The sequence below is a fragment of the Loxodonta africana genome, chromosome 11, assembly GCF_030014295.1.
Source record: "Loxodonta africana isolate mLoxAfr1 chromosome 11, mLoxAfr1.hap2, whole genome shotgun sequence".
NCBI classification, from domain to species: Eukaryota; Metazoa; Chordata; class Mammalia; order Proboscidea; family Elephantidae; genus Loxodonta; species Loxodonta africana.
In genome coordinates, this window is record NC_087352.1 from 3225443 (window position 1) to 3241204 (window position 15762).

The 15762-nt window shown below is 46.8% G+C and overlaps 1 protein-coding gene across 1 annotated transcript in view; it reads left to right on the forward strand.

Annotated features, from left to right (window-relative positions):
- The window catches only part of SPINT2 (serine peptidase inhibitor, Kunitz type 2), a 31852-nt gene extending 28608 nt beyond the window's left edge, over nt 1–3244 (forward strand). Inside the window, exons 6-7 of the mRNA XM_064293582.1 lie at nt 973–1011; nt 2578–3244. Coding sequence (XP_064149652.1) covers nt 973–1011; nt 2578–2744 — 206 coding nt within the window. The 3' untranslated portion in view covers nt 2745–3244. The remainder of the gene's footprint in view (nt 1–972; nt 1012–2577) is intronic.
- The last annotated feature ends 12518 nt before the right edge of the window (nt 3245–15762 follow it).

The window sequence follows — 15762 nt, forward strand, 5'->3', positions numbered from 1 at the left end:
TGGTACATACGCACAATGGGATACTACTTGGCCATGGGGAGAAATGAGTCCTGACCCATGCTGCAACATGGGTGAACCTTGAAAACTTTATGCTCAGTGAAATAAGTCAATCAAAGGACAAATGTTGTATGAGCTCACTTATATGAAATAACAAAAACAGGCAAATGTGTAGAGACCAGTTTATTAGTGGTTACCAGGGCGAGAGGGGGGGCCATTGTTTAGGAAGCAGTTTTTGTTAATGGTGACGGGAAATTTGGCAGCCACTGTGGGTGATGGTTACTCGACATAATTAGTGTGATTGATACCACTAAATTGTACACCAGAAAAATGTTGAATTGGCAAATTGCGTTATATATATATATAGATGCACGTATGTACGTAAAACCAAAAAAAAAAAAACCCATTTCTGTTGAGCTGACTCTAACTCAAGGTCAGGGCAGTAGTTTCAGGGGCTCATCCGGCCTCCATGGCTCCAGAAATTCTGCAGCCTGTGCAAATTTGAAATGCTGTTCTGCATTTTCCTCCTTTTTTGATCAGGGTTCTTCTACAGAACCTTTGATCAAAATGTTCAGTAATATAGTTGGGCACCATGTAGCTCTTCTGGTCTCGTGGCAAAAGGAGGCAATTAGCCACACATGCCATTTCCTCCTCCCATTTCTGATTCTCCTTCCTCTGTTGCATCTGTTATATATATATATTTTAAAACAGTTTTTAAACAATCTGATTTGGGTCCACTTGCCCCCACCCCGGCTTCCTAGAGGGGAAGGGGCAGGCTTTGGCCCTGGCTGTTGGCTGTATGTACCCTAAGCCCATACCAGAGTAGTAAGGCCTTCAGACTCTCATAAGACCTGGAAGAAGTGCTCAGACAGAGCTCCCCAGGAAGGCCCCGAGGCTGTGGGGGTGTCTCAGTTAGAGGCACCCCTAGGTGGAGCAGGAGGACTGGGACCTGACTCAGTGTGTTTTCTCTTCCAGGCAAGCAGTCGTATCCTGTCCTGCCCCGCAGCTCTAAAGGTAAGTGGTCCCTTCCCCCGTGCCTGCTGCCTGCTTTCCTGACTAAGCTCAGCTTTGCTCAGCTGTGTGTTTGCAGGCTAATGCTATCTTGGACACATTTTCCTTCACTATAAACATCTTTTTAGTAGAAGGTCGTGTTTCTGCATGACAGTGGCCAGGCAGCTTGGAACATGTGGTGTATGTCCGGCCCACCATCAAATGGACACAGATGTTATCGCGCGGGCTCTGAGAGTCAGTAATTCACGAGGCAGTCTCCGCCTAGGCAGCTGGGGCGACTGAGGGGTGCACCCTTCCTGTGAGCCTGTGGGGCTCTGCAGCTGTGGGTATAAAGAGTTGGCCCTGGGTGACAGGAAGGAAGGAAGGAAGTCAGAGCTCTTGAGCTACGTCCAGGGCAGCGTGCGCTTTGGGCCAGTGGTGTTTTCCCCGAGCAGTCTGGTGTGACAAGGAAGCTGGGTGTCCTGTCGCCTTTGTTTCAGGGCTGCTGGTGTTTGCACAAAGAACCTGCCACACTGGTTTGGCCTCTTTCAGTCTGTTTTCCTGGCCTGTATGTCTGATCTGTTAAAGAAGGGGTGCAAAGCTGGAGCCTGCTTGGCCAGGCTTGGGCTAGAAAGCAGCCTGGGTCTCGAGGGCAGTGGGGTGGGGTTGGAGAGGGAATGGCCGGTCTAAATTGCCGCAGCCAAGTGGAGGACAGGGAGCCAGGCAGCTGCCACAGCCAGTCACATTCCTTAGATGGAGCCCTGCCTGAAGAAAAAGCACCTGAACTCACCAACGGGGCAACCACTGTTATATTTACCTGGGCAGTTAAAGCCGCGAGGGTCACCTCCCGCCGCAGCTCCCAGTATGCCGTGGCCTCCACTCTTACCTCATTCCATAGGCAGCTACCTCAGCCGCCCCAGCCACCTGCAGGGTCACCTGTTTCTCTGTTGCTGGTGTGTGTGTGCGCGTGGGTGCACCCACACACACAGAAAACCTTGGCATTTTATATTTATATACGCACTGAAGACATGTGTTTTTTCCACGCACCTGTGAATGGACCCCTGGTGGCACAGTAGTTAAGAGCTCTGTGAATGGACCCCTGGTGGCACAGTAGTTAAGAGCTCGGCTGCTAAACAAAAGGTCAACAGTTCAGATACCCCAGCTGCTCCCTAGAAACCCTATGGGGCAGTTCTGCTCTGTCCTGTAGGGTCACTATGAGTCAGAACCAACTTGACGGCAACGGGTTTGGATTTTTTGTTGTTGTTTTTACGGGTGTACAGGCTGCCCCTGAGAGGCAGCAGGGAAATACGGAGTTGAGGTATTTTTTTGTTCAAAAAGAAACAAGTACCAACCGCGTGTGCACATAGCATAGGATCTCCTCTTTACCAAGAAGCCCCTCCTCGGATTTGTAGGGAAATACTGGCATCTCCCAGCAGTTCTCCAAACCCTTCTGGGTTAGGGCAGGGGGGCGTCTGGCCTGAGGGCTGCTGGTGCTGACCCTGCGCCCACTGGGACCTCTGGGTCCTCGTGAGCTGCTGTGGCGCCCCGCTCGCCGTCTCGCCGGTTCTGAGGCCTCTCTCTCTCCTGCAGTTGTGGTCCTGGCGGGGCTGTGCATGATGGTCCTGACCCTCTGCCTGGGAGCCTCTGTGCTCTGCTTGGTCAGGGCGGCCCGGAGGAACCAGGAGCGCACCCTCAGCACCATCTGGACCTCCGAGGACGACAAGGAGCACCTGGTGAAGAACACGTATACCCTGTGAACAGCCATCGCCTCAGGAACCTCTGTTGATGGGGAGTGCAGGGCAGGGGAGGGGAGACGGGACAACTGCAGGATGTGCGTGTGCGTTTCTGAAATACAAGTCTGATTTGTGCTCCTGATATCAGTGGGCTTTTGGGGCTTTTCCTTACTCCAGAAGGTAAGAAGTCTCCTTCCGCCCTCACGGGGCCAGTGTGCTTTGGAACTCCCCTGAGGGAAGGGCTGTCTCTCTTCACGTTGCAGATAGTCTGCAGGAGACCAGAACCGTCTGCTCCTTGGCTTACCGCTTTGCTCCACGTAGAATTCTCTTGGCTCGTATCGAATCCTTCTGCCTCTTTCCCGTCACAAAAAACGATGTTTTCTTAGTTCCCTTTGTTTGGTTGATTTTGAATTTTTTAATTAAATAAGTAGAAACAAAAGTTTTTTTTTTTTTTATTAGGTTTCTGAAAGAAACACAATAAAATGTACAAGTTTAATAAAAAGGGCTTTCCCTGTTAAAAGAAATTTCAGCCATGTGCTTTCTTTCTTCATGCGACTACTAATTTAAACTCTCCAAAAATGATCACAGTACAGTACATAAGACGTCCTGTTCCAGAAACCGACCCCTTAGTAGACACCCCATTCTAGAAACTGACCCCTTAACATGTCTTTTAGATCTTTAGTGCAATCTGTGGTAGAACGTATTTTACGTTGCAGCTGCGTGCCTCTGAGTTTCACAAAATACTGCTTAGCCTTGCCACCTGTGCCAAACTCTGATATTTTCCTCTTCTATTTGACTTCCTAAAAATTCTGCCCACAATCCACTGAACTGAATCTTATGGCTTGCTCTGTACTGGAACCCTCAAGTTGAAGCCGTGTTACGGAGAACACAGGAAGGTTGGAATAAAGATGCCATCTCGTCCAGGGAACACCGAGACCATCCATGAAATTGGATTGGTTTTGACCAAAATCACTTGGGCATTGTAAAAACGGCTTAGGGGCAGTGTCTGACCTCCTCCAACCCCACAAGATGAGTAGCACAAGGCTGACTCCCATGAGGCAAAGGCCAGACAAGCCTCCTCTCTCCGCCGTCTTTACTAATTCTGACACCGACTGTCCCTCCTGCAGCACTCTCTACTGGGCTCCGTAATTCATTGCAATGACCACACAGAACTCACGGGCCATACTTACAGTTATGGGGTTTGTTAGGGAAGTAACAGGTTACATTCAGGCTCAGAAAACTCAGGACAGAGTTCTTTTGTCAGGACAGCCTCTTCCTAACCGTGCTTGCAGGCACGCCTCTTCCTGGCCCTAGGCCTCTGCCGAAAGGTACTCAACCTTCTCTCTCAGTGGGCCAGGAAACCTACCATGCCATCTGCTGCCGGGTCTCTGCTGCTGCCGTTTTTCACCATCTTCAGGGTTACAGCTTGCTCTCTCTCTTGCTCTCCCTCTCATTCTCTGTCTCATGCTTCCAGGAGTTCCTCAGCACAGGGATCCTGGGTCCAAAGGATCCACTCTCTGCTCCTGGCTGTTTCTCCTTGGTAATGGTAGGATCCTCCTTTCTGCTCTGGAATTGGCCCTCTTTTAAAGCAGAATTGACCAATCCCCTTGGCAGACTGGAGTTACCCTAGCACACAGTCACCTTGGTGGGAGTTACAAGACTGTGGCTGGAAGGGCCGTACACACAAGTAATGAGTCCACTGCAGGTATCCGTGCTTTTCATCTTGCAGTTCGGCGGTCTCCCCACCATGAGGGGAGGAGTAAGGGGGCGCCTGGTCAGGCCATATGGTGCCTTCACTGGACTTTCCTGTCACATCTCCCCCGTACCCCTGTGTTGAAGCAGGGACAGAGCACCGCCCAGCTGGATTTGGCTTCTAGGCTCAGGCCCAATTCTACTGTCTACCTGTGGGTGTGGTTCTCTGGACCTTCAAAGCCCCTTTCCTCCTCTCCTGCTTCCAAACAAAGTAGGCCTGATGACAGAGTAGCTGAGCAACCCATGGGATTAGGCAAGTGGCCTGGGGCCTCCACCTGCCTGGGTGACTCAGAAAGCTGGGCCCTCACTCAGGCTGCTGCACTAGCCTGTGGGTTACAGCTGCAGACATTGTTTGGGAGTCTCCTTAGAACAAAAGGACTTGGATTTCCTTCCCTTGGCCCTTCCTAGAAATCACTTCAGGCCAAAAAAGGCCATATTCTGTACAATGAAAAAAGACTTGAATCCCTTAGGCTTAAAAATTAATTCAGAAGCATAAGTGGCAAATACCTCATCTCCTTTGCTGTCTCCCTCACCCCCAGTAGATGTTGCTGATGGATTCTGGCGTTCTCTCGGCTGATCCTCCCAGGCCTTAGCCCACCGCTCCAGATATTCATCAGTCAGTTTAGAGTTGATGAAGCCTACTTACCGTCTGTCTCAGTCATCTATGCCGCTGTCACAGAAATACCTCAAGTGGATGGCTTTAACAGAAGAAGTCTGAATTCAGGGTGCCAGCTCCAGGGAAAGGCTTTCTCTCTCTGTCAGCTCTGGAAAAAGGTCTTTGTCCTCAGTCTTCCCCTGGTCTAGGAGCGTCTCAGCACAGGGACCCCGAGTCCAAAGGACGCACACTGCTTGAGGGTAGCTCTGATTTCTTGGTGGTAGGTGGTCCCTCTGTCTTCTTTTATATCTCAAGAGATTGACTCAAGATACAACCTAATTCTATAGATGGAGCCCTGCCTCATTAACATAACTGACTCTTATCCCACCTCATTAACATCATAGAGGTAGGATTGACAACACATAGGAAAATCGTATCTGATGATAAGATGGTGGACAATCACAATACTGGGAATCATGGCCCAGCCAAGTTGATACGCATCTTTGGGGGACACAATTCAATCCATAACACCATCCCAGACAAATTGGGGCTCCCAGAGTTCTGGGGGAGACTGGTCCAGGGAAAGAGGCCAAAGGTATTAGGAAGAGACTGCCCATCACTCTCCAGGTGTGTAACAGCAGATCACTTGAACTTCTAGTCCACTCACTTGTAATATGTGTTGTTGTGACGGTTGTCAGGTCACCCACAGCACGTGAAGTGCTCACCAAGGGAGCCTCCTTTAGGAGGCTGGTGGCCTGCTTCTGCCTACCCACCTGTTTTCTGGTTTCTCCTTCGTAGTAGGTGGCTCTCCTCTACACCCAGCCACCCCCACCCTATGAGCAACCACAGCCATCACTCACTCATGTTCTCCCTTCACGTTCAGGAACCCCAAACCCACCTGTGACTCTGCCTAGCAGAGGGCCTCCCTCCACCCACTCAGACAGGAGTTGTCTGTCCATCCTAGCTTAGTCATGTGAAGGAAAAAAGTTGGGTGTTTTGAATTTTTAAATAAAACTGTTGGGAATCACTTTAAAATAAACCTATTGCCATAGGAATATCATTGAGTGAATTAACACCATCAAGACCACTTGAGCTTTATAGGTTTGTTTTATAATTTATTTTGTTGTTGAGAATATACACAGCAGAACACATCAGCTCCACAGTTTCGGAATGTACAGTTCAGTGACATTGATGACATTCTCTGAGTTGTGCAACTGTACTCACCTGCCTTTTCTGAGTTGTTCCTCATTAACATAAACTCACCCCCCCAAGGCTCCTATCTAATCTTTCCAGTCACTGTTGTCTGTTTGATCCCATAGAGATTTATCTTAAAAGAGCACAATGCATAAGGCACACAGTCTTTACTAGTTAAACTATTGTTTGGTTTTAAGAAGACTTCAGGGGATATTTTTGATTGGAAGATTATCTCGGGGCAACAGTTTCAAGGGCTCAGCCAGCCTCACTGGTGCCAGAAAGCCTGGAGTCCATGAGAATTTGAAGTTATGTTCTACATTTCCCCCCTTTTGATCAGGAATCTTCTGTGGAATCTTTGATCAAAATGTTGAGTAATGGTAGCTGGGCACCATCCAGTTCTTCTGGTCTCATGGCAAAGGAAGCGGTTGTTCATGGAGGCAATTAGCCACGTATTCCATTTTCTCCTATTCCTGACTCCTTCCTCTGTTAAAAAAACCAAGACCAAATCCACTGCCATGAGTTGATTCCAACTCATAGTGACCCTATAAGACAGGGTGGAACTGCCCCATAGGGTTTCCAAGGAGTGCCTGGTGGATTTGAACTGCTGACCTTTTGGTTAACAGCCATAGCTCTTAACCACTAAGCCACCAGCATTTCCCTTTGTCATGGATTGAATTATGTACCCCCAAAATGTATGTATCAATTACGCTGGGCCATGATTCACCCTATTGCGTGGTTTTCCTATATGTTGTAAATCCTGCCTCTGTGATGTTAATGAGGGAGGATGGGCCCCAGTTTGTGTTAGTGAGGCAGCACTCAACCTACACGATTGGATTGTGTCTTGAGGCAATCTCTTGAGATAGAAGGGAGCAGAGAGAGAGGGGGACCTCATACCACCAAGAAAGCAGCACCAGGAGCAAAGCCTGTCCTTTGGACTCAGGGTCCCTGTGCCTGAGAAGCTCCTTGGCCCGGGGAAGGTTGAGGACACGGACCTTCCTCCAGAGCTGACACCTTGAATTTGGATTTTGAGCCTACTGTACTGTGAGGAAATTTTGGAAATTCTCCTTGTTAAAGGCACCCATTTGTGGTATTTGTTATAGCAGCACTAGATGACTAACACACCCTTCCTCTGTATTGTGACTTCCATAGCCCCTTGTAAGCTTTTAAGACTCCAGGCACTACACAATGAACTAGAAGTTAGAACAGAAGCACTAAACACATTATTAGGCCAATTAACTGGGATGTCCTGTGAAACCCTGAGCCTAAACCTCCAAACTGAGGAACCAAATCCCATGAGGTGTTTGGTTGTATATAAGCAGCCTCAGCATCTACGTTTTTTTTTTTTTTTGGTCATCAAATATATCTTATCACACAACTTTTGCCAGTTCAACTTTTTACAAGTATAAAACTTGTTGACAAGAATTACATCAATTGGCTGTACAACCCTACCCTTAATGTGATTTTTCCATCGCCATAAACCGAAACTCAGTACTCCGTAAGAATAGCCCCCCTCCAGCACCCCCGTCTCTGGCAACCACTAAGAAACTTTGGTCTCAGAGGAACTATATGGTGCCCAGCTAACACCAATGACTGCCTGACAGGGAATACAACAGAGTCCCTGATGGCACAGGAGAAAAGTGGGGTGCAGAACTCAAATTCTAGTAAAAAGCCAAGACTTAATGGTCTCACTGAGACTGGATGAACCCCGGAAGGTATGGCCCCTGGACTCTTTGTTAACCTAGAACTAAAACCATTCCCAAAGTCAACTCTTCAGGCAAGGAATAGACTGGACTGTAAGACAGAAAATGATGCTTGTGAAGTACATGCTTCTTAGTTCAAGTAGATGTTGTTGTTAGGTGCCGTCGAGTCGGTTCCCACCCATAGAGACCCTGTGCACAACAGAACGAAACTGCCCAGTCCTGAGCCATCCTTACAATTGTTAGGCTTGAGCTCATTGTTGCAGCCACTGTGTCAATCCACCTCATTGAGGGTCTTCCTCTTTTCCACTGACCCTGTACTCTGCCAAGCATGATGTCCTTCTCCAGGGACTGATCCCTTCTGACAACATGTCCAAAGTATGTGAGACGCAGTCTCGCCATCCTTGCTTCTAAGGAGCATTCTGGTTGTACTTCTTCCAAGACAGATTTGTTCGTTCTTTTGGCAGTCCGTGGTATATTCAATATTCTTTACCAACACCACTATTCAAAGGCGTCAGTTCTTCTTCGGTCTTCCTTATTCCTTGTCCAGCTTTCACATGCATGTGATGCGATTGGAAATACCATGGCTTGGGTCAGGCGCACCTTAGTCTTCAAGGTGACATCTTTGCTCTTCAACACTTTAAAGAGGTCCTTTGCAGCAGATTTACCCAATGCAATGCATCTTTTGATTCCTTGACTGCTGCTTCCATGCCTGTTGATTGTGGATCCAAGTAAAATGAAATCCTTGAGAACTCAGTCATTTCTCCGTTTATCATGATGTTGCTCATTGGTCTAGTTGTGAGGATTTTTGTTTTCTTTATTTTCATGTTGAGGTACAGTCCATACTGAAGGCTGTGGTCTTTGATCTTCATTAGTAAGTGCTTCAAGTCCTCTTCACTTTCAGCAAGCAAGGTTGTGTCATCTGCATAACGCAGGTTGTTAATGAGTCTTCCTCCAATCCTGATGCCCCGTTCTTCATACAGTTCAGCTTCTCGGATTAATTGCTCAGCATAGAGATTGAATAAGTGTGGTGAAAGGATACAACCCTGACACACACCTTTCCTGACTTGAAACCAATCAGTATCCCCTTGTTCTGTCTGAACAACTGCCTCTTGATCTATGTAAAGGTTTCTCATGAACACAATTAAGTGTTCTGGAATTCCCATTCTTTGCAATGTTATCCATAATTCGTTATGATCCACACAGCCAAATGCCTTTGCATAGCCAATAAAACACAGGTAAACATGCTTGTGGTGTTCTCTGCTTTCAGCCAGAATCCATCTGACATCGGCAATGATATCCCTGGTTCCACATCCTCTTCTGAAACCTGCCTGAATTTCTGGCAGTTCCCTGTGGATATACTGCTGCAGCCATTTTTGAATGACCTTCAGCAAAATTTTGCTTTCCTGTGATATTAATGATATTGCTCTATAATTTCCACATTCGGTTGGATCACCTTTCTTGGGAATAGGCATAAATATGGATCTTCCAGTCAGTTGGCCAGGAAACTGTCTTCCGTATTTTTTGGCATAGATGAGTGAGCACCTCCAGCACTGCATCTGTTTGTTGAAACATCTCAATTGATATTCCATCAATTCCTGAAGCCTTGTTTTTTTCCAATGCCTTCAGAGCAGCTTGGACTTCTTCCTTCAGTACCATCGGTTCCTGATCATATGCCGCCTCTTGAAATGGTTGAACATCAACTAATTCTTTTTGGTATAATGATTCTGTGTATTCCTTCCATCTTCTTTTGATGCTTCCCGCGTCGTTTAATATTTTCCCCATAGAATCCTTCAAGTACATAAAAACATACACGAGACTAAATGGGCAGCTCCTGTCCGGAGGTGAGATGAGAAGGCAGAAAGGGATAGGAGCTGGTTGAAAGGACACGAGAAATCCAGGGCGGAAAGGAGGAATGTGTGATCACATAGGGAGAGCAACTAGGGTGGCAAAAAATGTGTGTATAAATTTTTGTATGAGAAACTAACTTGAGCTGTAAACTTTTACCTAAAGCACAATAAAAAAGAAACTTTCACCTTTATACATTTGCCTGTTCTTGACTTTATATAAGTGAGGTCATACAGTATTTGTCCTTTTGTGATTGACTTTTTTTACCTTTGTAAGTTTTTAATAGAGTATACTTACATTTCTGATGCAAAAGCTAGCACCGTATGACTTGTGTCTCCTGCCAAAATTTGTCTAGTTTGTCTCAGGGAAAACCATATGACTCACCAGCTCCTGGCAGATTGACTACATCAGGTTTTTGGACCCCCTCTTGGGTCTACCAGTGGTGTCTCTTCACGTTGACATTTTTTTCAAAGTATGGAGTTGCTGTTCCCATCTGGTCAGCTGACTCCAACGATGCCATTGTGGCCCTTGAAACTAAACTGATCATGCTTTTACTTTCTGAACCATTTACAGCCTAACAATGATGGTCATTTTGTTGTACAGGCTGCCTAACAGTGGAACAATAGCCAGGATATTCAATGGACATTCACTCCCTTTATCATCCTCAGGTTGCTGTCATCACTGAGAGGTGGAATGGACTTCTAAAAATTAAATTCAAGAAATATTTCTCTCTCTACCTCCTACAGGTCCATACCCTTTAGTAAGGCAGGTTAGTCACTGACACAGCTGTCCCCAGAGAGGGTTCACTTTAGGCTGCCTCCTGGGTAAAGATCAGCACAAAAGGGGTGGAGGCTATATAGAACATTTTGAAAATTTAGGAGCCTACCTGTCTTAGTTATCTAGTGCTGCTATAACAGAAATACCACAAGTGGATGGCTTTAACAAAGAGAAATGTATTCTCTTACAGTCTAGTAGGTTACAAGTCCAAATTCAGGGTGTCAGCTCCAGGGAAGGCTTCCTGTCTCCGTTGGCTCTGGAGGAAGGTCTTTGTCCTCAATCTTCCCACAGTCGAGGAGTTTCTCAGGCACAGGGACCCCAGGTCCAAAGGAAGCAGTCTGCTCCCAGTGCTGCTTTCTAGGTGTTATGAGGTCCCCAACTCTGCTTGCTTCCCTTTCCTTTTCTCTTGAGAGATAAAAGGTGATGGAGACCACATCCCAGGGAAAACTCCCTTTACCTTGTAAGGGTGGTGTTACAATCCCACCCTAATCCTCTCAACATAAAATTACAATCACAAAATGGAGGACAACTACACATGGCCTAACCAAGTTGATACACAGATTTTTGAGGGGACATAATTTAATCCACAACATTCCACCCTTTGGCCCCCCAAAAATCACATTCTTGCAACATGCAAAACATACCCCATCATATCATAGCAAAAGTATTAACTCCAAGTCCCAAATCCAAAAATCCCTATTTATCTGTGAAATCTAGGGATACAAGTTATCTGCTTCCAAAGGTACAATGGCAGAATACGCACAAGCTAGACATTTCCATTGCAAGTGGTAGAAACTGGAGGGAAAGAACGGATAATAGGCACCGAGCAAGTCAGCAGAACACATTACATTAGCCCTCAAAGCTTTGAAAATAATCCTCTGTTCTCTGAAACAATTTACACAATGGCCCTTCCCTCCAGACTCTAGTATTGGCCACACTCTCCAAATTCTGAATGGAGGCCCCTGGGCCCTGAGCTTCAGCTCCCCCTTCCGGGCTCTCTGGGAGGGCAACTCTGCTCCCTGGGCTTTAGGGCACAATTCTCCTAGTCCATCTGAGTGGCGGCTCCACCCTTAGAAACACGAGGACTTGGCTCCACCCTTTGAAACCCCTCAGGTCATAGCTATACCTTTTGAGACTGAGGCAGCTGAGCTTGTGTTCAGCTTCTGTTTCCTGGCTTCTTGGCCTCTCAGCTCCTTGGGCCTCATGCCTGCATCTGCCCTGCTGGGGCAAGTGTTCCAAAGCTCAGTAGCTCCACCGGTAAATGCCAAGAGGCACCCCACTCCTCCAGGAAGCCTCCTGCACACAGGTACTCAGCTCTCTGGCTCCGTGGGTTGGCAAGCCTAGCTCCAAAGATAAGTGCCCAGAGGCACCCCACTCCACCAAGAAGCCTCCTGTGCACAGGTACTCAGCTTTCTCGCTCTGTGGGCCAGCTCCAGAGCCGTCTCACGCTGGTCTCCTGGTTCTGCTGCTGCTGGTTCTCTGCTGTTGCCACTTCTCTGCCACTGCAGGTTCTCTCCTGCACTGGTCCTCTGCCGCTGTTGCAGCTCTATCCATTCACAGTTTCAAACCACTTCCACATTTTAGGTATCTGTTAGAGCAGCACCCAACTCCTGGTACCAAAGTCTGTCTTTTAATCCATGACACCACCCTTGTCATTCCTGGATGTGATGCGTCTATCTTTCTCTCCCCTATTAGCAACCCCAGGCCCACCTGATTGGTACACCCTCCAAGTGGCAGGCTGGCCAAAAGGGGGCCTAAAAAAACAAAACCAAACCCATTGCCATCAAGTCAATTATGACTCATAGTGACCCTATAGGACAGAGAACTGCCCCATAAAGCTTCCAAGGAGAACCTGGTAGATTTGAACTGCCAACCTTTTGGTAGCAGCTGTAGCTCTTAACCACTGTGCCACCAGGGTTTCCAAAGGGGGCCTAGGGGATTTTAATTTAATTCTGGTTCAGCCACCTGGATTCTCTTGTTGGACTACACGGTCCTGGATCATGGAGACAATGACCGGCTGGTTGAGCGCCCTGCTCACCAAGTTCCCCTTACACTGGCCTACATAGGCCAAAGTGGAACGTATAATGGGTCTTTGCAAATTTTGTAAAAATATCCTTGTTCCACTCATATCTCACCTTTGCAACGAACAGTCTGGATATGTAGAGGATGCTTGGAGAAGAGGTGAATCTATACCTACTGGCATGAAGTACACACTGATTCCATGGCCTTGGAGGGAGAGTAACAGCCCCAGCGCCTGGGGACGGAACACCTCACATCTCAGGAAGTGTAGGGGGGCAATTAATGCCCTCTCCCTTAGACCTGGTGCTACAGCCTGGCAAAACAGTCACACGGTCTGCCTGCATCAAGCAGCATCAGCAGCTAGCAATCTGACCCACCACCAAAAAACACCCCAGATGTGGCCAGTCCTGAACTGTGCCAGATACCATCAGTGGCAGCTCCTGAATGTGGCTCTCCCCAAGGCATTTACAGACACATGTACCAGCACAACTGTGTTTCAGCCTGGCTGATACAAAATCGTATGCTTCTGTTGCCCAAGCAGCCTTGGGCCATGCCAGGTATGGCAATTGAGGCCATAGCAGTTGGCACTGCTCATGTGGCTTAACCAAGCCAGTGCAATGGTGTTCTAAATGAAGTTTAACAACAAATCTCAAGCTGGAGTACCCTGTACCCCTTCCAGTTATGTGTTTGCATGTGGGGAAGAGGGTCACACTATGTCCCCATTGGGGATGAGTGTTGTTTTTGGCCCTGTAATTGGCAATGACATTAAACATCAGCAGGTCAGTTTAAACTCCTTGAGTGAGTACTAATGGACAACAGACTAGCCTTGGACTAGAAATAAGACCTACTGGGACTCTGCAGAGCACGGTTGAGGTCAATACTGTAGATTGGCCTCATTCTGCCAGTTGGAGTTCTGTTGATAGTAGCCTTAATTAAATGCTATATGAGATAAATTGAATGAATTTGGTCCCAGCCTCTGTTGGTCAGATTAATCAGAGTGACCGACAGAATGACATACTCTTCTGAAAATTCACCAGAAGCCAAGATGGTATAGAGCCAAGCGGTGGATTGTTGTACAAGACAGTTTTCCCTATGGATCTCAAATTCCTACATATTTTGCTGGATTTGCCAAGAACGCATGACCCTCACAGCTTTTTACGAAGGCTGTTTCTCATGTTTGCAGCAAGAACCTTGAAGAATGAGGTAATGTGTCCCCCGGGGCCAAAAACAGGCTTGCTTACTTTACTATAAATGGTTCCCCAAACTCAGTTTTCCTCTCTTGTAACACAGCCCACTGCATGTGCAGTGTCCACCTGGGCCTTCCACATTGCTCTTGTAACCAGCATATATGCTGATATTTACTCTGCTTGCTGTGAGTAATGAGGCCTTTTGTCTCTGACCCAGGAGTCTCCAGGCTTCTGCCAGCATTTTTGAAACGGCAACAGGCTAACTTAATAGCTTACAAGTAATCAAACCCCAGATCCAAGAGTCAGCTGAGTGGAGGCCCAACTTGGACCTCTCCAGCTGGGTTGTTAGCCCCTTGGCAGCTCCCAATAAAGATTTTGTGATTATTAGTATCCCAGAAGGTCAAGGGCCCGAGCAAGATTTGTTGTGGTCAAAGGCCAGTAGGGTGTTTTTGTCTTAATGGAAAGGAAACTGAGTCCCTGCATACTGCGTGCTTAAAGTCATCAACTCCTGGGATGTGGTCGAATTCAAAGAAAACATTCCAGGACAGGGATTATGGTGTTTATAGAACCAACAATTTGTTTATGGAAACTTAAGAGGTTAAGCTATGCCAGCGCTTGTTTTTCCAATCATCCATGTCAGTCCTCAGATGTGTAAGAAGCACGAGACCCCCATGGAGGACTGTCAGTCTCAACAGTCCACCCATCAGTTCTATGCCATCTTGGCTTCCCTGTCCACTAAAGTTGGGTTCCAAAAATCTCTTTCTAAATTGCAGTGATTAAGTAAAAAAACATTAGGGTTGGAGTAACCACTGAAGAATGTCTGCTGATGAAACGCTAGAGAGAGGGTAAGCCAACTTAGTAGTGAATACTATCAGTATTGCTGCAGGCCAGCTGGGAACACGAATCTCTTTTTCCTACAAGGCAGAAGACACTTGTTTATTCCCTTTAGACTAAATCATTTTAGGCAAAGATAATCAGGAAACAATTAGGGGAGGATGGTGACTGGTAGATGCGAAGGCCAGATCAACATAAGGGAATTTTATTCTGTTGATAGGTTGATCAGGAGTGGCCAGGGGCAAGCAGAGCCTGGGGAGAAGGACAAACATAAGCTACTGTCCCTGGTTCTGTTAGCCATGTTGGGTGAGGATTGAATGGCAGGGATCTAATATCATGTGAAGGGCAGAGAGGGATGGAAATGCTCTTGTCTTCGGACCCCACACCTATGTTTTCCATCCAGGTGTTTCTGTGTCCACTTTCTCAACTTTAATCTGGCCTCCATTTGTAAACCTGTGTTAAGCCGAGCTGTCATAAAGGGAGACACCAATAGGGAGTTGTGATGGAGACAGGCTCCCAACTCCACTTCCCCCATCTTCCTTTTAGTAAAGAATTCCCCATGTTTTAGCTGAAAGTGTGGTTGCCCTGCTAGGAACTACCTTTCTTAGCCTTTCTTGCAACTAGGTGTGATTATGTGTCTAAATCCTGGTCAACAGGACATGGGTAGAAAGGATGTATGCTGTGTACAAGTCAGGACCTTAAAAAGAAGCTGTGTACCCTGATACCAAAGCCAGGCAAAGACACCACTAAAAAAGAAAATTATAGACCAATATCCCTCATGAATATTGACACAAAAATTTGAGCCAATAGAATCCAACAGCATATCAAAAAAAGAATACATCATGACGAAGTAGGATTCATACCAGGTATGCAAGGATGGTTCAACATTAGAAAATCAATAGACATAATCTATCACATAAATAAAGGAAAAGAATCACATGATAATCATGCAGAAAAGGCATTTGATGAAAGTCCAACACCCATTCCTGATAAAAACTCTCACCAAAATAGAAATAGAAGGGAAATTCCTCAAAATAATTAAGGGCAGATACACAAAACCAATGTTGTTGTCGTTGTTGATAGTTGCTGTTGAGTCGATTCCGACTCTTAGCGACCCCATGTACAACAGAACGAAACAC